General features: G+C 43.5%; 1 protein-coding gene across 1 annotated transcript in view; it reads left to right on the top strand.

Moving 5' to 3' along the window:
* Nucleotides 1-21293, top strand: part of cracd (capping protein inhibiting regulator of actin dynamics) — a 119204-nt gene that overhangs the window by 32381 nt on the left and 65530 nt on the right. Inside the window, exons 2-5 of the mRNA XM_068057049.1 lie at nucleotides 13784-13939; nucleotides 15959-16027; nucleotides 16492-16683; nucleotides 18126-20769. Of these exons, the coding sequence (XP_067913150.1) occupies nucleotides 13838-13939; nucleotides 15959-16027; nucleotides 16492-16683; nucleotides 18126-20769 (3007 nt within the window). The 5' untranslated portion in view covers nucleotides 13784-13837. The remainder of the gene's footprint in view (nucleotides 1-13783; nucleotides 13940-15958; nucleotides 16028-16491; nucleotides 16684-18125; nucleotides 20770-21293) is intronic.

The raw sequence follows: 21293 nt of genomic DNA, 5'->3' as shown, positions 1-21293 counted from the left end.
TCAAACTGTTCTACTTATCTTTCCTTCTCTTTTCTGTCCCTATCTACAGATTTATATCGCGTGTGCATGCGAGCATGGGCACGTTGTATATCAATAGGCGTGAACAGTATTATATTTTAAGTTTGTTTAATAAATTTCATCTTCTTTAAACCAAAGAAAGCCTGTTTGTGCTCATTTCTTTGCCTTATAATTGGAAAGTTGTGAACAAGTACTCACAAAGGGGAAGCTCGAAACACAGCGTGTTTAAAATTAAACCCTGTTGTAATAAGACCAGGTAAAGATAGCAAAACAGAGCCATCTCCTAACACAAAGCTGCATTGGACAGACCATTTACATCTTGAAGATGAACATCCGTTGTCTTGACCAGTCGGCTAGTGCCCTCCAGTATGAGCCAGCCAAGGTGTCCTGTATTGTGGTCATCTGTTGCACGCTACACAACATGACTATAAAAAGAGACCTGGAGCTGGATAAAGAGGAGGACCTTGAAAGTCACTCTTCCTTGGAGAAGGATGGAAAGGAGGAAGAAGAAGAGAAAGAGGTTCCCGGCGCCCAGTCTTTGGAGGAAAACTGCTAAGGCAGCCCCAGGCCTCATGGCAATCAACAGGTTGGCATGACCACGAGGGCCATGCTAACTCAGCAATGTTTCACTTGAGCATCTCACAGCCCTAATGACAGATGACTCTGTAACTCACCTTCCTTTAGAGAGAGAAGTCATCCAGCAAATACACAGATTGGAAGAACCCTATTGCCACCCAAAACCATTGAAATGGGTCTCCACTGCCAACGTCCTCTAACATCACAGACCATGGCGCCACAGCAAACCAAGGCCTCCCCATCTCCCCCAGCTTCTACCCCCCCCCTCCCCCCCCAAACCAAACTCCATTTCACTTTTGATATCAAGGAATAATAACACACAAGTCTGATCAATTGCATCAGGAAAAGTCAATGAATAAACAAATTGACAAAACATCACCGAAGTGGCCCATAAAGTTCAACTAATGGCATGTCGCCTTACGTTCCCGTACACTTCTATGGGGTTCTCTCTCTGTGGCTGAGGAAGAGGCTGGAGGCAGCCTGCTCCCTTATCTCTGCATCTAGCTGAGAGGCCCGTGGCTTCCATCCTCATCTTGGAGGTGCCTGTGGGGGCTCCTCCTCAGGTTGTGCGCCTGTGTCTTTGCGTGGGTAGCCTCTGTCACAGGACCTTGTGGCATAGATGTTTCCTTAGTCAGTGTGGCTGAGGAGGCAAGGGATGGGGCTGGTGCCTCCTGAGAGGTGGCCCCCTGATCAGCCTCTTGACTTCCTCAGCCCTTTCATGGTGCCCTTGCCTGCTGGATGAGGTCATCGGCTGGGACCTGTGCTCCAGAACAGCCGTGCCTCTAGCCAAGCTGTTCCAGTATGGCTACAACACTGGCATTTACCCGACAATGTGGAAAATTGCCCAGAGATGTCCTGTACACAAAAAGCAGGACAAATCCAACCTGGCAAATTACCACTCCATCAGTGTACTCTCGATCATCAGTAGTGATGGAAAGTGTCATCGACAGTGCTATCAAGCAGCACTTGCTTAGTAATAAGCTGCTCAGTGACGCTCCGTTTGGGTTCTGCCAGGGCCACTCAGGTCCTGACTTCATTACAGCCTTGGTTCAAACATGGACAAAAGAGCTGAGCTCAAGAGGTGAGGTGAGAGTGACTGTCCTTGATATCACGGCAGCATTTGACCGAGTATGGCATCAAGGAGCCCTAGCAAAACTGGAGTCAGTGGGAATCAGGGGGTAAACTCTCTGCTGGTTGGAGTCATACCTAGCACAAAGGAAGATGGTTGTGGTTGTCAGAGGTCAATCATCTCAGCTCCAGAACATCACTGCAGGAGTTCCTCAGGGTAGTGTCCCAGGCCCAACCATTTCAGCTGCTTCATCAATGACCATCCCTTCATCATAAGGTCAGAAGTGTGGATGTTCACTGATGATTGCACAATGTTCAGCAAAATCCGTGACTCCTCAGATACTGAAGCAGTCCGCGTCCAAATGCAGCAAGATCTGGACAATATCCAGGCTTGGGCTGATAAGTGGCAAGTTACATTCACGCCACACAAGTGCCAGGCAATGACTATCTTAAACAATAGAGAATCTGACCATCTCCCCTTGACATTCAATGGCATTGCAATCGCTGAATCTCCCACTATCAATATCCTGGGGGTTACCATTGACCAGAAACTGAACTGGAGCAACCATATAAATACCGTGGCTACAAGAGCAGGTCAGAGGCTAGGAATCCTGAGGCGAGTAACTCACCTCCTGACTCCCCAGTGCCTGTCCACCATCTACAAGGCACAAGTCAGGAGTGTGATGGAATACTTTCCAATTGCCTGGATGGGTGCAGCTCCAACAACACTCAAGATGCTCGACACCATCCAGCACAAAGTAGCCCGCTTGATTGGCACCCATCCACGAACATTCACTCCCTCTATCACTGACGCACAGTGGTAGCAGTGTGTACCATCTACAAGATGCACTGCAGCAATACACCAAAGCTCCTTAAACAGCACCTTCCAAACCCGCAACCTCTACCGTCAGAAGGACAAGGGTAGCAGTTGCATGGGAACACCACCACCTGCAAATTCCCCTCCAAGCCACACACCAGCCTGACTTGGAACTATATCGTTGTTCATTGTTGATGGGTCAAAATCCTGGAACTCTCTTCTTAAAAGCACTGTGGGTGTACCTACCCCATATGGATTGCAGCAATTCAGGAAGGCGGCTCATCCACCACCTTCTCAAGGGCAATTAGGGATGGGCAAGAAATATTGTCCTCGCCAGCGATGCCCACATCCCATGAATGAATAAAGAAAAAAATCCGCTCTGCGCCATCAGCAACACTGAGCATTCCAGAGAGTGTCACTCTTTCCGTGCATACCAGTGTGCTGCTCATGCATGCACTCAGAGTGATGCTGCATATGGCTCTCCAAGAGCTTGGCCACTTTGTCAGTGGAGGAGCTCATGTGTTCGAAACCCTGAGTCAAAATACTGGATGATGCAGAGGAATGACGTGATGGTGCAGGCTGTGGAACATCTGCCCCCATGAGGTGGCTGGCGATGACTGGACTGGGACACTGAGCTCCTCCTCTGCTACTGGCCCTGTGGGAAGCACAAGAGCAAGATGAGAACTTGGGCTACTCAGCAGGTGCCTCAGCACAACCAACCCCATAGATGACAGTGTGCATTGAGCATGAGTTTCCTCCATGCCCTTCACCTGAAGATAAAGCTATCAAATATGCTTATTGTTCAGGGCTTCCCGTCTCGCTATTGCTCATGGCCTGACATGATGGAACCCTTACAATTTTCAGCACCATCTCCTTCATTGGGGTCAGAGTGTGGAAGTCTGGTACACTACTACCCATCTGAGACATTTCCCGGGAGTTTTACATATAAGCATAGGAACATATGAATTATGAGCAGGAGTAGGCCACTCGGCCCTTCGAGCCTGCTCCATCATTCAATAAGTTCATGATTACTCCGCATTTCCACCTACTACCGATAACCTTCCCCCACCTTACTTATCAGTTTTGTGCTCTCTCATCCTGCAGGATGAGGAGAGAATGATTTATGAGTAGGCTGCCTGCCCTCACTTATTCCAGCATGACATTCACATGAACTGTTGCACTCCTCTGCGATGCCTACTGCTCAGTTGTGCCTCATATGTGAGGGTCCCTCACATATCCAACTGGGCATTTGATCTGACAATGTTAGGGAGAACTATGGGCACTCAGTCTGCTCAGCTCATCTGCATGCTGGTGTATTCAGAGTTAGAGGCCTTTCACCTGGGTGTTGCTTGCCACTCACCTTTCCAGACCTTATCAGGTCATTGAATCTTTTTCTACATTGGATGCATGTGCTTCTCATCACTCCTTGGCTGCTGACCTCCATTGCCACCTACATCCAGGCCTTGTTTGTGTCTCGAGGCGCGTTTCTTCTTCCAGATGCTGGGAACATGATCTCTTTCCTGTCTGCCACTGCATCAGTTAAAGCCTCAAGGGAGGCTTGGAGATCCTTGGTGCCACCCGTGGATGCCTGCCCGTACCACAGTGGTCCTCTGAGTACCCTACTGCTCCATCTGATCAGTGAACGGCAAGCCCAGTTATGGCTGCCATTCGCCTTTTCAAAGGTCCTTCGGTGACAGGGTCCTGCCTCCAGGCCACTCCTGGCACCACTAATTGGGTGCCGAGCTTGCCCCCAGGCCAATTCGGCCCTCTGCATATTAAAATTACATTGCGTCACTGATGCTGATGCAGGACCGGAACCCAGAAATGATCCAGGTGTTGGGTACCAACCCCGGATTGAAAATCCATCCAATGGTATCTCATTAGTTTTTAGTTTGTTCTTATTTTTTAGCATAATATATTTTTCCTGGATTCTGTTGAACACTGTTTTAACTGTTTCCCATTGCTGTTCTACAATATTGTTGACAATTTTATTTTCCCCAATTCTATTCCCAGCCCCTTAAAATCAACTTTTCTCCCATCTATTACCCTGGTCTTTGTCATGCTTATGTCCTTCTCAATTATGATCTTAAAGTGTATTATATTTTGGTCGCTATTGCCTACTTATACTTCTCTTATCTGCTCTGGTTCATTCCCCATTATAAGATCCAGTAGCAAATCTTCCCTTGTTGGGCTTCTTACATATTGGATTAGAAAGAAGTCCCATACACAATGTAGGAATTCCATTCCCTTATCCTCTTTACCTGCCACTTCTCGCCAGTTAATTTTGGGATAGTTGAAATCCTAAATGATTGTTTTTTTTCTACTCATTTCCCAAATAAATTGCATATGTCTTCCTCCACCTCCGTTCCACTATTAGATTTTCACAAAGGAAGATGGTTGTGGTTGTTGGAAGCCAATCATCTCAGTAGCAGGACATCACTGCAGGAGTTCCCCAGGATAGTGTCCTAGGCCCAACCATCTTCAGCTGCTTCATCAATGACCTTCCCTCCATCATAAGGTCAGAAGTGGGGATGTTCGCTGATGATTGCACAATGTTCAGCACCTCAGATACTGAAGCAGTCCATGTCCACATGCAGCAAGACCTGGACAACATTCAGGCTTGGGCTGATAAGTGGCAAGTAACATTCGCACCACACAAGTGCCAGGCAATTACCATCTCAAACAAGAGAGAATCTAATCATCTCCCTTGATGTTCAATGGCATTACCATAGCTGAATTCCCGACTAGAGATTTCCCTGGCAGATAAGATAAAGGAGAATCCTAAAAGATTCTATAAGTATATGAAGAGTAAAAAGGTGGCTAGGGAGAGAGTTGGTCCCCTTAAGGATCAGTATGGTAATCTATGTGTGGAGCCATGGGAAATGGGCAAGGTCTTAAATGAATACTTCTCTTCTGTATTTACCGTGGAGAAGGTCTTGGAAGCTAGTGAGTTCAAGGGAGGGAACAGCGATATCCTGGAGCATATCAGCATTACAAAGGAGGAGGTGTTGGAAGTTTTGAAGTGCATTAAGGTGGATAAATCCCCAGGGCCTGACCAGGTGTATCATAGGATGCTATCGGAAGCAAGGGAGGAGATACTGGGGCCCTGGAAGAGATTTTTGTATAATCGTTAGCCACGGGTGAGGTACCGGAAGACTGGAGGATAGCTAATGCTGTGCCTTTATTTAAGAAGGGCAGCAGGGATAAGCCAGGGAACTACAGGCCGGTGAGCCTTACATCAGTGGTGGGAAAGTTATTGGAAGGAATTCTGAGAGACAGGATTTATATGTATTTGGAAAGGCAAGGTCTGATTAGGGATAGTCAGCATGGCTTTGTGCGTGGGCAATCATGTCTCACGAATTTGATTGAGTTTTTTGAGGAGGTGACCAAGAGGATTGATGAGGGCAGGGCGATGGATGTTCTCTACATGGACTTTAGCAAGGCCATTGATAAGGTCCCGCATGGTAGGCTAGTCCGGAAGGTTCGAACACATGGGATCCAGGGTGAGCTAGCCAATTGGATACAAAATTGGCTTGGTGATAGGAGGCAGAGGGTGGTAGTGGAGGGTTGTTTTTCAGATTGGAAGCCGGTGACCAGTGGTGTGCCGCAGGGATTGGTGCTGGGCCCCCAGTTGTTTGTCATATATATTAATGACTTGGATGTGAATGTAGGGGGCATGATTAGTAAGTTTGCAGATGACACCAAAATTGGTGGTATAGTGGACAGTGAAGAAGGTTGTCTAAGGTTACAACAGGATAAAGATAAACTGGGAAAGTGGGCAAGGAATTGGCAAATGGAATTTAATGCAGACAAGTGCGAAGTGATGCATTTTGGGAAGTTAAACCAGGGCAGGACATATACAGTAAATGACAGGGCCCTGGGGAGTGTTGTCGAGCAGAGAGACCTTGGGGTGCAACTACATAGTTCCCTGAAAGTGGCAACACAGGTCGACAGGGTGGTGAAGAAGGCGTATGGCATGCTTGTCTTTATCGGCCGAGGCATTGAGTACAAAAGTTGGGACGTCATGTTATAGTTGTACATAATGTTGGTTAGGCCACATTTGGAGTACTGTGTGCAGTTCTGGTCACCGCACTACAGGAAAGATGTGATTAAGCTAGAGAGGGTGCAGAAAAGATTCATAAGATGTTGCCTGGTTTGGAGGGCTTGTGTTACAAAGAGAGATTGGATAGGCTGTGTCTGTTTTCCCTGGAGCAAAGGAGGCTGAGAGGGGACATGATAGAGGTATATAAAATTATGAGAGGCATAGATAGGGTAGATAGCCAGAGTCTGTTTCCCATGGTAGGCTTGACTAAAACTAGAGGGCATAGATTTAAGGTGAGAGGGAGGAGGTTTAAAGGGGATCAAAGGGGTAAATTTTTCACACAAAGAATACTGGGTATCTGGAATGAGCTGCCTGAGGAGGTGGTGGAGGCAGGAACAGTAGCAACATTTAAGAGGCATCTGGACAGGTACTTGAATGAGAAAGGTATAGAGGGACATAGAATTAATGCAGGCAGGTGGGATTAGTATAGATAGGCATTATGGTCGGCATAGACGCGGTGGGCCGAAGGGCCTGTTTCTATGCTGTACGACTCTATGGCTCTATGACTATCAACATCCTGGGGGTTACCATTCATCAGAAACTGAACTGGACCAGCCACAGAAATGCTGTGGATACAAGAGCAGGTCAGAGGCTGGGAATTCTGCAGCGAGTAACTCACCTCCTGTCTCCCCAACGCCTGTTCACTATCTACAAGGCACAAGTCAGGAGTATGATGGAATACTCTCAGCGTGCCTGGATGGGTGCAGCTCCAACAACATTCAAGAAGCTCAACACCTTTGACAGCACCTTTCTACTACCTAAAGGACAAGGGCAGTTGATGCATGGGAACACCACCACCTGCAAGTTCCCCTCCAAGCCACACACCATCCTGACTTGGAACTATATCGCTGTTACTTCATTGTTGCTGGGTCAATATCCTGGAACTCCCTTCCTAACAGCACTGTGGGTGTACCTACCTCACATGGACTGCAGCGGCTCAAGAAGGCAGCGCACCACCACTTTCTCAAGGGCAATTAGGGATGGGCAATAAATGCTGGCCTGGCAAGTGACACCCACATCCCATAAATGAATTTTTAAAAAGTCTGTAGACTGTCCCTATTATGGCGGTTGATCCTTTATTATATTTTATCTCTATCCATATGGATTCTATTTCTGTCTTTTTGATGATTGCGTCACTTTTTTCTACACCATTATGTTTTCTCTGATAGGTACAGCTACTTCACCTCCCCTTTGTCCTTCTCTTCCTTTTCTAAATATGTCACAGCCTGCAAAGTTTAGTTCCCAATCTTGATATTTCTGTAGGCATGTCTAAATAATCCATACTATATCTGGTTCCTTACAATGTATTATTGCCTCCTGTTTCCCTGTTTTATTATGGATTCGGTGCGCCTTGCTGTTCTAAGAATTTCAGTTATTTTAATAGCAGTTCCACTCACTTTATTTTTAACCATATTTTTACACTTCTGTTCTGTAACTGTATGTATTCCCTGGTCATTCATATCCACTCTTAGTTTAGTCTGCCCTATACTCTCCTTTCCCAAATCATTTGTCCCGGCAGACCCATTGTGTCAGCCTGCTCCTGCCCAACTGAACTTATTTCTTCCTATCTAGACTCTATCTTTTCTCCGCTGGTCCAGTCTCTTCCCACCTACATCCGTGACTCTTCTGACGCCCTACGTCATTTTGACAATTTCCAGTTTCCTGGTCCCAACCGCCTCCTCTTCACTATGGACGTCCAATCGCTCTACACCTCCATCCCCCACCAGGATGGTTTGAGGGCTCTCCGCTTCTTCCTGGAACAGAGGCCCAACCAGTCCCCATCCACCACCACCCTCCTCCGCCTGGCTGAACTTGTTCTCACATTGAACAACTTCTCCTTCAACTCCACGCACTTCCTTCAAGTAAAAGGTGTCGCTATGGGTACCCGCATGGGTCCTAGTTATGCCTGTCTTTTTGTGGGATATGTCGAGCATTCTTTGTTCCAGTCCTACTCAGGCCCCCTCCCCCAACTCTTTTTCCGGTACATTGATGACTGTATCGGTGCCGTTTCCTGCTCCCGCCCCGAACTCGAAAACTTTATCAACTTTGCTTCCAATTTCCACCCTTCTCTCACCTTTACATGGTCCATCTCTGACACTTCCCTTCCCTTCCTCGACTTCTCTGTCTCCATCTCTGGGGATAGGTTGTCTACCAATATCCATTATAAGCCCACTGACTCCCACAGCTACCTCGACTACTTTTCTTCACACCCTACCTCCTGTAAGGACTCCATTCCATTCTCCCAGTTTCTCCGTCTCCGACGCATCTGCTCTGATGATGCTACCTTCCATGACGGTGCTTCTGATATGACCTCCTTTTTCCTCAACCGAGGATTTCCCCCCACTGTGGTTGACAGGGCCCTCAACCGTGTCCGACCCATTCCCCGCACCTCTACCCTCACCCCTTCCCCTCCCTCCCAGAACCGTGACAGGGTTCCCCTTGTCCTCACTTTTCATCCCACCAGCCTCCATATCCAAAGGATCATCCTCCGCCATTTTCGCCACCTCCAGCGTGATGCCACTACCAGTCGCATCTTCCCCTCCCTTCCCCTGTCAGCATTCCGAAGGGATCGTTCCCTCCGCGACACCCTGGTCCACTCCTCCATTACCCCCACCACCTCGTCCCCGTCCCAGGGCACCTTCCCTTGCAATCGCAGGAGGTGTAATACCTGCCCATTTACCTCCTCTCTCCTCACTATCCCAGGCCCCAAACACTCCTTTCAGGTGAAGCAGCGATTTACTTGTACTTCTTTCAATGTAGTATACTGTATTCGCTGCTCACAGTGTGGTCTCCTCTACATTGGGGAGACCAAGCGCAGACTGGGTGACCGCTTTGCGGAACATCTCCGCTCAGTCCGCAAGCAGGACCCTGAGCTTCCGGTTGCTTGCCATTTCAACACTCCCCCCTGCTCTCATGCTCACATCTCTGTCCTGGGATTGCTGCAGTGTTCCAGTGAACATCAACGCAAGCTCGAGGAACAGCATCTCATCTACCGATTAGGCACACTACAGCCTGCCGGACTGAACATTGAGTTCAATAATTTCAGAGCATGACAGCCCCCCACTTTACTTTCATTTTTAGTCATTTTTAGTTATTTTTTCTTCCTTTTTTTTTGCATTCCTTTTTACATTTTTTGCATTTATTTCATTTCATCTTAGTTTGTTCAGTTTGCTTACCCACTGTTTTTTTCAGGTTGTTTTTCTTCAGGTTTGCACTTGCTGATGTTCTATATTCAGTATATTCACACCTAATCTGTACTAATGCTTTGTCTTTCAAAACACCATTAACATATTGTTTGCCTTTGCTCCGTGACCTTTTGGTCAGCTATGTGGCCTGGTCCAATCTGCACCTTCTCCTTTGTTATCTCTTGCCCAACCCCCACCTCACTTGTTTATAATCTGTGACTTTTCTAATATTTGTCAGTTCCGAAGAAGGGTCACTGACCCGAAACGTTAACTCTGCTTCTCTTTCCACAGATGCTGCCAGACCTGCTGAGTGAATCCAGCATTTCTTGTTTTTGTTTCATTTATATTGAGGCTAGTTTCATTTCTTCTAAATCCCTCCCCCCATCTTACTAGTTTAAAGCCTTTGCCATCTCCCTGTTTACCCTTTCTGTGATACACTGGTTCCATTCTGGTTCAGTTGGAGTCCGTCCCACTGTTACAGCTCCTTCCTGGCCCAGTTCTGGTGCCAATGTCCCATGAAAAGGAGCCTATCTTCATATTAGCCCTTTAACTATGTGTTCGTTCTTCTGATCTATCTGTTTCTATGCAAATTTTCACATGGGCAATTAGGGATGGGCAATAAATGCCGGCCTGGCCAGTGTCGCCCACATCCCTTGAATGAATTTTAAAAAATGGCTTGGGCAGTAATCCAGAGATGATCACCCTCAAGGTCCTGCTTTTTAATTTAGCACGTAAGTCATAGTACTCCCTCAGCATGACCTCCTTCCTATTCATAGCTACGTTGCTTGTTCCAACATGGACCACGAAACCCTCTTATTTATTATTTAGAGATACAGCACTGAAACAGGCCCTTTGGCCCACCGAGTCTGTGCCAACCATCAACCTCCCATTGATACTAATCCTACACTAATCCCATATTCCTACAACATCCCCACCTGTCCCTATATTCCCCTACCACCTACCTATACTAGGGGCAATTTATAATGGCCAATTTACCTATCAACCTGCAAGTTTTTTGGTGGTGGGAGGAAACCAGAGTACCCGGCGAAAACCCACACAGACACAGGGAGAACTTGCAAACTCCACACAGGCAGTACCCAGAATTGAACCCGGGTCACTGGAGCTGTGAGGCTGCGGTGCTAACCACTGCGCCACTGTGCCGCCCTCTCTTTCCAAATTCCTGTCCAGCTTACCCTGGCACTGGTTAGGCAACACACCCTTTGGGACTCTCATACATGGCTGCAGAGGATGCTATCTATCCCCCTATTTATAGAATCTCCTATCATTACCATATTTCCTGCTCTTCCCCTCCTTGGATAACCTTCTGAGGCACAGTGTGTTGGTCTGCATTGTGGCTGGCCTCCCCAGAGCCTTTCTTCTTCTCCTCACAGGTAGCTACTACATCGTACCTGTTGGACAGGACCAGTGTCTGCAGGACCTCCTTCTCAACCTCTTCGAAGTCCCCTCTACCCAGCTCCCTGACAGTCACACCTTTCCTTCCTAAACTTGTGCATTTCTCTGGGGAGTAATTGTGTTCTGGATAAACTATCCAGAAATTCCTCCCCCTCCCTTATCATTTGGAGTGTCTTTAACTTGCAGTCCAGCTCATTGACTCTGAACCAGAGTGACTCAAGACAGAGGCATTTCGGCATGAATTTTAGCAGTGCGTCGCAAATCGCAGTGGCACGCTTTGAATTTGGCAGTCCCCCCGCATGGGACAGCCGCCACTGAGCTCCCGCGATACTTTGCATGGGGACCCATTTAAATGGCGGGGGCAGAGTGGCACCCCCCGATGACATAGAGGGGGAGGCCGCTTCTTCACCGGAAATGGCGTCTGGCGCTACCACGCAGGTGCTGGCACCATTTTTAAAGGGCTTCAGGCCCTTCAGGTAGATTTAAATTTTTAAAGGTGCCGCTGCACTGAAATGGGAAATAGAATTTTAGTGAAACTTTCAATCTCCTCTCCCACCCCTCTCCCCCCACTGAGTTCTCAATGAATAAAATAACCTTTCCCCCTGGAAAACCAATTTTTTAAATGACGAACTTTCACCCCCCCCCCCTCAACTTCAGCACCTTTGCCCCTCAGCCCCTTCCCACCATTGCCACAACCAATCGGCGCGGTTTTACCCGCTCCTGCCTCCTCTCGCCCTGAACATTTCACTCCTCCCCCCCTCCCCAGCAATGTCACGCTGGAGTTCCTATCGGCGTGGGCGGCTGTCTCGACCAGGTAAGTTATTATGCTTTAATTGTAATATCATTTCCATATTAAGATGAAGGCCCTGCTACTCAGCAGCGGAGGGGCCGCACCGAGGCCTTGCCGCCGCCGGTAAAATGCGGCGGAGCCTTCCTGGCGTCAGGGGTCATGGCTGGCCTCTCCCGGAAGAATTTTCCGGGCTACCCCACCATTACCCCCAACATCAGAGGGCTATTAAAATTCAGCCGTTCATGCAGATGTGTGAATCTAAGACAGTCTTACTGTCCACAAACTTCCACAGTCCCGTCACATAGCCTGTCCTGCGATCTCTGGGCTTTATTTATTTATTGATTGTTTGATTGATCAATTGATTGATAGTCTGAATTAAAATTAGGTAGACTGCTTTTGTTCAAAAATATCTAATCACTGTTTACTCACCCAATGAAGACCAACCAAATGTTTTAGTTAGCCATTGCTCACATAAGCAAGTTGCTTTGTAATATTGGTCAGATTCTGAAATATATTGTATTGCTGCATAAAATGCTGAAAGATAAGTGAGAAAGTTGTTTTATCAATTTTATGAAATTTGTGTAATTGTAGACAGGAAAATTCATAAGCTTTTACTTATAATGTATTAAAATCTTGCATATAGCACACAGTTCTGTAACTGATGTACTTTTATACTGCCCCTATATATAACACACTGTATCCTCCAACTCACTGTCAACAATCCAAAGGAGATCAGCTAGTGTAGCATCAATGTTTCAGTGTCATTCAGCAAGGGATGAGTGTACCACTGTGTTAAAAGGCCAAACCGAACTCTGAAATCAGTGTTCCCTACTTGCCTCTATTCTTACTGTTGTGCTAAAACTTATCAGCGTAACAGTAAAATGTCATTCAGCAGCAGAGTTTATTTTCATTATATTTTATAAAACAAGTAGAGGCAACTGTTTATTTTGTTCTACTAACACTAGTTAACGTACAGAAAGACATTAAAACAAGGAAACAATGAATGGATACGTTAAGGTAAGCTGACCAAAGTTCTGTGGGCAGACAATAAAAGTTGCAGTTTGGCGCTTTCAAATCAATTATCCTGGTACTAATAAAATTTTCCATGTCTCTTTGGAAAGTAATCTGGATTTCCTGCTTTCCCTATTGCAATACACATTCTATGAAAGAAATGTCTTGGCATTGATTTATTGTGCAGTGAACAAGCTTATTAAAAGAAAATGGAACTGTAAGATTTTTAAATGTAGAGCACTTTGAAATCCCACATTGCTCTTTTCGTTTAAACTGCCCCTGCCATTTGTTGAATAATTCTCAGTTGAGCACGTCCCTTGAGATCTGTCTTTCACAGTTGGAAGCTCCAATGTGCTCAGCATCCAGTGAGTCTGAAAATCTAGAATTTCTCCTCTCGGGTAGGAGAAACTGCAACCCTTTTTTAACAATGTTATTGATTTATATTGTACAGTACATTACTATCACCTCTTTCTGATTAATAGGGCTGCATTTGTATTGTTGCATACAATTGACAGATAAAATGTTCCATCCAATAACAGGCATGACCAAAAAACGTTAAATATTTTTATGGGGGTTGGAGGAAGAAGGTTAGATTAAATGTATTTTCCCCATGGTATATAGCATTGTACTTTAATGGAACTGTGACTGAGAACAGTGCCTTCAGCATAAATGGCAGGCTAAAAACAGAATAATCAGCATATACTGTGTGATTTTATTGAGATGAGCTCTTTTTGCTTTTATGAATTAACATCAAGCAATTTGAAAAGCTAGAAAAAACATTTACATTTTGTTCTATTTCTTAGCTTCAGCTGGCAAAAAGTATTAAATTTGGCCAGCCCCCGCTGACTGTGGAAAGGATGGAAGATACTGGAGCCAATTCAGAGGTTGATGGGTTTCCCAGAAGTCCATTGGAACAATCCACTTTGCAGGAAACCCAGTTACAAGGCTCAGCATACAAAGTGAGTTCAGTTGTCACTAGATTTTATCTGCAGATCTAACATTTTGTATAAAATAAACTGAGTCTCATTTTGAAAAGTAAGACTGCACATTGGGCTTGTGCTGCATCGTTGTGATTTATTCCATTGAAATTGGCAATTTTAGTGCCCACAGGCTCATCTTCACAACACCTCAGGGTGATGATGTATTGGCAGACATGTCATTAAAAGCCCACAAACAAAAAAATGTTTAAATTAGATGGCTTTCCATAATGTGACTGGAGTAACTAAGCAATACTCAAAAGATGTATTTTGTCAGAGGAGAAATCTCAGCAAAGGATGTTAGCAGGTCTGGACAAATAAGAAAATTAGGCCCTTCAAGTTTAAGGGGACACTTCCTTCATGAGAAATAGTTTGTGACTTTTTGCCATTTGTTTACAAACATATGATATAATTACATAAATGCTGATTGTACATGGCTTCACTGCATTTTCATGGAGACAATATATGAGTGGGGAAATGGGATTGTAAAGCTCTATACAGTGACTATTTTATCCAAGCACCTTTGATGGATTGCCATATTAAACAAAGTATTAGCCTAAATTTTAGAATATTAACCTATTTACCACCAATAATAAGTTTGATGCATTCTACTTATGTGCAGCATTTTACCTTGGTCTTGAAACTAAAATAGAACATGGGGAGAAATAGATGCCAAAAGTCAGATGTTTCTATTACTTGTAACAAACAACAGAAGACCCTTGAGGTGATAGTAGGAATTTAGGAACTAGGAAGCAAATTACATGAGAGTAGGTAATCAGGTATTTTTGCGACCAATTTACACTAGATACGAAGACTGAGTGACAAAAAAGGCTAGGAATTGGGGTCTATAGCAACCTGTTTTTCAGTGCTACAAGTGCCATTTTATGTCCAAAATGGCAGCCACGCCACATGCAATACTGACCCAGATCATGCCAAACGCCCTTTTGATAAAGGCCAAACAGGAAGCGTCATTTAGCCACATCTGAAACAGGCGATGGCCGTTAACATATGCAAGTAAGGGGCTTTACACCTGCTCCTACTACCTCTTGCAACCTTGGTTTTGTGCCTGAGACATCCAGCACCAGTGCTGATTGCCTGTGGGAAAACCAACCCTAAACAGCATGCAATTAAAAAAAGATAAGCAATTAACATAATCACCCTTGCTCCTGATCCCAGGATCTTCAATCTCATTCGCAACGCCAACCCCCAGGACATTCCCCTCATCCCCCTCACCCCTCCACCAATCTCACCCCCAAGCCTCGGTCCTGACCACCTAGCCCACGTTGATAGCAGTCCCAATCCCCAACTCCAGACTCCAACAATTTTCCTCCCCGACACCCAACAGCCCTGCAAAGGCACTCCAAGGCTTAACTATTCCTTCTTCAGACCCCTGTGATCTTACCCAATCACATATCAGAAAATTGGTGCACAAACATGTGCAGGCTGCAACTGCTGCACCAGATACATGATAATGAGGTCTGAGGCCCAAAATTCCGGGTTCATTGGACTGCCTCATTTGGCCGCGGGCTGCTGGCACTCTGTGGGCAAGGTGTGCAAAAATGGACACTACCAAATTTCTAGGCCATGATGTGCAGATTTACATTTTACAACTGATGCAAATACTGTAAGCATTAACTGTAAGTTAAATGATATAATAATGTTAAAGCATCCATTAGAAATTGATGTCATTGTACCTGGTTTGCATTTTTGAAATATTTGCTAATTCCATGTCTTTCATTCAATGCTTCCTGACTCTATAGAATGATAGGAAGATGAGGTCAATTGAATATTGCAACACAATTTCATATCTAGCCTTAGAGATGTAATTAGAATTTACTTCAAGAGTGCAAAGGACCTTTTGTTACAGTTTAATATCAACAATTCCCATTCAGATGTAAATAGCTTTCTACCTATTTTCCATTTTATCTTTCATAATTATCTTCACTTTTATAACCATCAGCTTTTTTAATCCATCCTTCCATTTCATTTTCCCTTCTCCAGTCCCATGATCCATCCAACCGGCTAAGCTCCTTGAGTTTAGATGGAACAGGAAGTGAAGCAGAAGAGCAGGTAACAAAGCTTGACATCACTAGAAAATGGTTGACCAATTCATTTACATCTTGCAAGCTGAAAAATTAATATGACAATAAACAATGGTGACCAAATTACCATCATTTTATAATGCCTATAAGCTTTGCTATCTAATATTCCAGCTAGAAATAGTATTAATTGCTTCATAAAAATCTAGTAGTGTACCAATACTTAAGTTATACATAAACAATAAGTGCTGGAAACACACAGCAAGTCGAACACAGCATCTATGGAGAATGAAGTAACAAGTTAACATTTCAGGCATAAACCTTTCTGAGAAGTGTCCCATTGTTTTCTGTTTTTGTTTCAGATCTTCAGCATCTAGAGTAGTTTGTTTTTAATTTTAATTTAAGCAGGACCTTCCTCTCCTTAATGTGCTTTGTAATTTTTAAAATTTTTAAAAACCTAAGGTGTCTGTAATGACCACAGTTCTTGTTTTATAGGTTACACCTGTTCGGTCGTCATGGCTCACTAGCCCCCTGTCTCCAGCGAGTTCTGGTGGGACCATTGAATCAATTAACCTTGATGCAGTCCCACAGTCTTTGAGCCGCTTGGACAACACTGCTGCTAAACATAAACTCTCTGTCAAGCCAAGAAATCAGAGAGTCTCAAAGAAACATGGGAGACTAGCACAGGTAAATGTACTGTTAAGTTTGTGAGAATTTTGTATATATTTGTTTTTCAATTTTGGACAGTTTTTAATCATCACATAACGCATCAAAAGGGTGCCAGTGGGGTTCCATGGGAAAATCATTATACAATTTAAATATGTTCTGAAATGTTGCTTGAATCATTATTCATGGGACAGTGAAATTATTCACTGCAACTGAATGAATAAATGTAATTTTTATAGTTCTTCTATATTAGAGAATAGCGCAGAACCGTAGACATTGACAGCACAGAAGGTGATCATTTGGCCCATGTGCCTCTGCTGGCTCTATGCCACAGTAATCCAAAACTGATCCTACTGCTCACCTTACACCATACTCTGTTTCAAATATTAATCTCAATTCCCTTAAAGAAATTGTTGCTACCTTAACCGCTCCTAGTGGAAAAACATTCCACTCTGCATTAGCCCTGTGTCTAAAGAAATTACTCCTAACCTATCTCCGTGTCCTCTTACTGCTAATTTAAAATGAGTGAACCATTGTCACTAACTCTCCAACCAGAGAAAATAATCTTTTCCTATTTATTCCATAAATACCTTCATAATTTTAGAAACCTTTATTACATTTCCTTTTAGTCTTCTAGCTTTAAAGTCTGTCCTTAAAACTATAGTTTCTCTTTACTGGTGAACTTACACTGTAAGTGCTCTGTGTCTTTAATGTCCTTTCTATAGTGGCAGAGACAAAACTGCACTAAATATAGCCTAACCAATATTTGTATAAATTTATCATTACCTCTACTTTTTTACTCTATGCACCGTCCAATGATGAATTCCAACTGTCTAATTTAGGAACGAGAGTATTGGGATCATGCTTATGAAAGGGAACTGCAGTCCTTTTATGCACCTATTTATAAAATTCAGAATGCAATTGCAATTTCAGAGAATTATATATGTTTGAACCCCTTGGTGTCTCTGTTCATCCTTCAGAACCTGTCCTTTGAGTGTATATTTCCATTCCTAGTTTTTCCTTCAAAAATGTATTACCTCAAACATAACCACATTAAACTGCATTTGTCCTCTGTTTGCCCATCAGGTTAAACAATTATCCCAAATAAGTAGAAAAGTGCAATATGTATGAAATGATGGAATTATTAACTCACATTCCAGTTGCAGCGGTTATAAGGCATCTATATTTTCTTCCTTTTTTGAGTGCATGGACCTCACTTTTTACTCAATACTGCATGTCGTCTCCCTGACTAAGATCAGCAGGTTGATATGTGGCCTGCTTTAAAGCTTCTACTAGCGGGCTAAGCTTTCACTCATGCTCAGAGAAGTGGGAAAGTGTCACACTGGTGCAGTGGGGGTTGTCTTTTGAGACTGGGACTGAGGTATCTGATATTTACATTATTATGGGCAGGTGAAAATTATATAGAAATATTTGAAATTAGTTAAAATCTTTGCAACTTTTAGGAAAAGCGGAGTATGACTATCCATGAATTTGAATATGAGCGAGAAGAGAAGGAGCAAATTCATGCTGAGAATGAACAAAAACATTACAAAATAGAAGAGGAAAAAGGAAAGGAAGAACAAAGACATCTTGAGCTGGAGGAACAAAAATGCAGAGATGAAGCAAAGATGCTCCAATGGCAGGAAGCAGAACAAAGACATCTTGAGTTGCAGGGACAAAAGAGATGGGAAGATGAACAAAAACAGGAGGCTGAAGAACAAAGAATACAAGAGGAAAATCAGAGACGTGAAATGGAGGAGCAGAAAATAAATGAGGAGAAACAAAAACATCGTGAAATGGAGGAGAAGTTAAATGAGGATGAACAGAAATGCTGTGAAATGGAGAAGCAGAAATTACATGAGGAACAAAAGTATCATGAAATGGAGGAGCAGAAGTTATATGAAGAAGAACAGAAACGTCATGAAATGGAGGAGCAGAAGTTATATGAAGAAGAACAGAAACGTCATGAAATGGAGGAGCAGAAATTGCATGAGGAAGAACAAAAACATGAAATGAAAGAGCATCAGTTACAAGAGGAAGACCAAAAATATGAAATGGAGGAGCAGAAATTAAATGAGGAAGAACAGAAATGTTATGAAATGGAGGAGCAAAAATTGCATGAGGATGAGATGAGATGTCATGAAATGGAGGAACAAAATAGAGAAGCAGAAAAGCAATATCTTGAGAAAATGAAGAAAGAGGAACAAATGTGTTTTGAGGCAGAAGATCTGAGACAAAAGCAGGGGAATGAAGAACTGCATTTCCATGCTGCTGAAAACAAACATCAAAATGAAGAGCAAAGAGAACAAGGTTTTGAAGTGCAAAAACAACAGAAAGAAAAAAAGAGGCAGAATGATTTGAAGAAACAACAAAGGGAAGAAGAGCAGAGGCAAAAGGATGCTGAAGTGTTAAATCGAGAAGAGCAAAGATTCCTTGAGGCAGAGGAAGAGGAACAACGTAGAGGGGAACTTAGATGGAAAGAATTAGATCAAAGACAAACAATGTCAAGCCCATTTTCATTCCAAGTTTCTTCAGGAGAAAAGCAAATTATTTTTCAGAAAGTTAATCTGACCCCTGTGACCCATCCAAGAGAAGCTGTTCCTTCTTTAGATGCGAATGACTTACCATCCTCTACAAAGTCAAGTAAAGGGCTCTCGTCTTCAATTTATGTTCCCCATACAGCCATCTTGGTTACTGGAGCTCAACTTTGTGGTACAGCTGTTGATCTGAAGCAGATCAAAGACACTGCCTGCAAGACTTTGCTTGGTTTTTCAGAAGAGAGAAAAACTGTTGATTTGCCACCTGTTGAAAAACCAATTAAATCCAATCATGAGACCAGAAGTAGAATTGGTAAATCCAAATTCAATCCAGAACTATCAGTTGACCAGTCAAGATCAACAACTTTAACTGAGTGGGCGACCATTAGGGCTAAAATTCTTAAAAGTTCTGATGAAAGGTTTCTGGAAAAAGAGAGAAGAGTCCATGGAAGATATAGTGATGACTGGACTACCTTCAGAGCTACCAGTATGCATAGCAGCTTGAGAAAAACTCTATCTGCTAATGCAAAATTTTCAATAACACCCGCATGGCAGAAATGGGCCGAAGGCAATAAAATGAATGATTGTGAGAAAATAAATATCTCTCATAAAACAGAGGAACAAAATACACCCGAGGAAACTGTGTTTGCACGTAATTGCACAATGGACACTTCAGAATCAAGTCGGTCTTTGACATCTAGAGACATTGTACAGGATGTAGCCAAAGACATAAAAGATGACTCACACTCAGATAATCACAATATTAGGATGGCTGCTGAAGGCTACAAGTTTGCTAAAGATCTTCCATCATTTCTAGTTCCAAGTCTTCCTGCTACACCAAGGAAAGAACATTCACTAATGCAAGCTCAACCTCCCTTTATTAACCAAGCTGCTACGAATTTGATCACACAAACTGAAGGGGCAATGGATACACCACCATTTGGTATAAAATTACGGAGGACACACTATTCCCTTCGGTTTCGCTATGAACAGCAAGGAGAACAAAAAAGGAAGAAGCGATATAGTGCTGGAGATAGTATGGAAGGAATTCCAGCCTTCCTGGCCTCAAAAGAGAAAGAAGGTGAATCATACACTATTTCTGGTAAGCAATACATTTATAGCAAAGATAATAAGAACAGTAACATTTTGCAAGACAGCTCAAATAGCATTTCAGACATTTCAAAGACTGGAATTACACATCTAAGTAGTATTGATGTGGCAAAACATGTTAAAAATAAACTCGCTGCACTTTCAAATGAGAAAATTTCACCAAGTCCACAACCATCTCAAAAACCTGCTTTTGTGTCCAAGCCAACACGGTTCACTCCACCTTCATCCCCTCATAATACCTTAAACAAGACAGACCTTATTGAGAGTGCAGATCACAAAAACACAAAGACTTCACTTGATTCAAATGTGAGAAAAGAAGATGAGAAGAATGATACCTCAGTACAAACATACAGATTAAAGAATGAAGAAGATGAATCAAAAGAAAGAAGATCTTTTTTCCCATCCATCAACATTCCATGGAGGGAGAGGGCAGACAAAAAGTTAGACTCCATTAAGAAAGGTAGGCAAAGTGTAATTTTCTTTTAGGTATTTTGGTTTCAGTGTGCTTAAGTAGATACATGCACTTCAATTCCTCAGGAGCACTGTATTTGTAAAAAGAAATGAAAGACCTGCATTTATATTGCACCTTTTATGACCTCCCAAACCACTTTACAACCATTGGAGTATTTGTGGAGCACTGTCACTATTGTAATGACCAGAAAATCTGTTTTTAGGTGTTGGTTGAGGAATGCTGTTCTTTGAAATAATACTGTGGGATCTTTTACATCCACCTGAGAGGGCAGATGGGGCTTCACTTTAATACCACTTCCAAAAGATGGCACCACCATGGTTGGTGGTGCTATATTTTGGAAGTGGTATTAAAGTGAAGCCCCATCTGAGTAGCGTACTGGAATGACAACTGAAATTTTGTGGTCAAATTCCTGGATTGAACGTACAACTTTTTGACTCAGAGATTAGAGTACTATCAACTGAGCCAGAACTGATCGTCTCCTTACAGTACATCATTCAGCAATCCCTATCTCA

This window comes from Heterodontus francisci, chromosome 1, assembly GCF_036365525.1.
Source record: "Heterodontus francisci isolate sHetFra1 chromosome 1, sHetFra1.hap1, whole genome shotgun sequence".
Taxonomy (NCBI): domain Eukaryota; kingdom Metazoa; phylum Chordata; class Chondrichthyes; order Heterodontiformes; family Heterodontidae; genus Heterodontus; species Heterodontus francisci.
The sequence above is the reverse complement of the archived record's forward strand: the minus strand, read 5'-3'. Positions and strand labels throughout refer to the sequence as shown.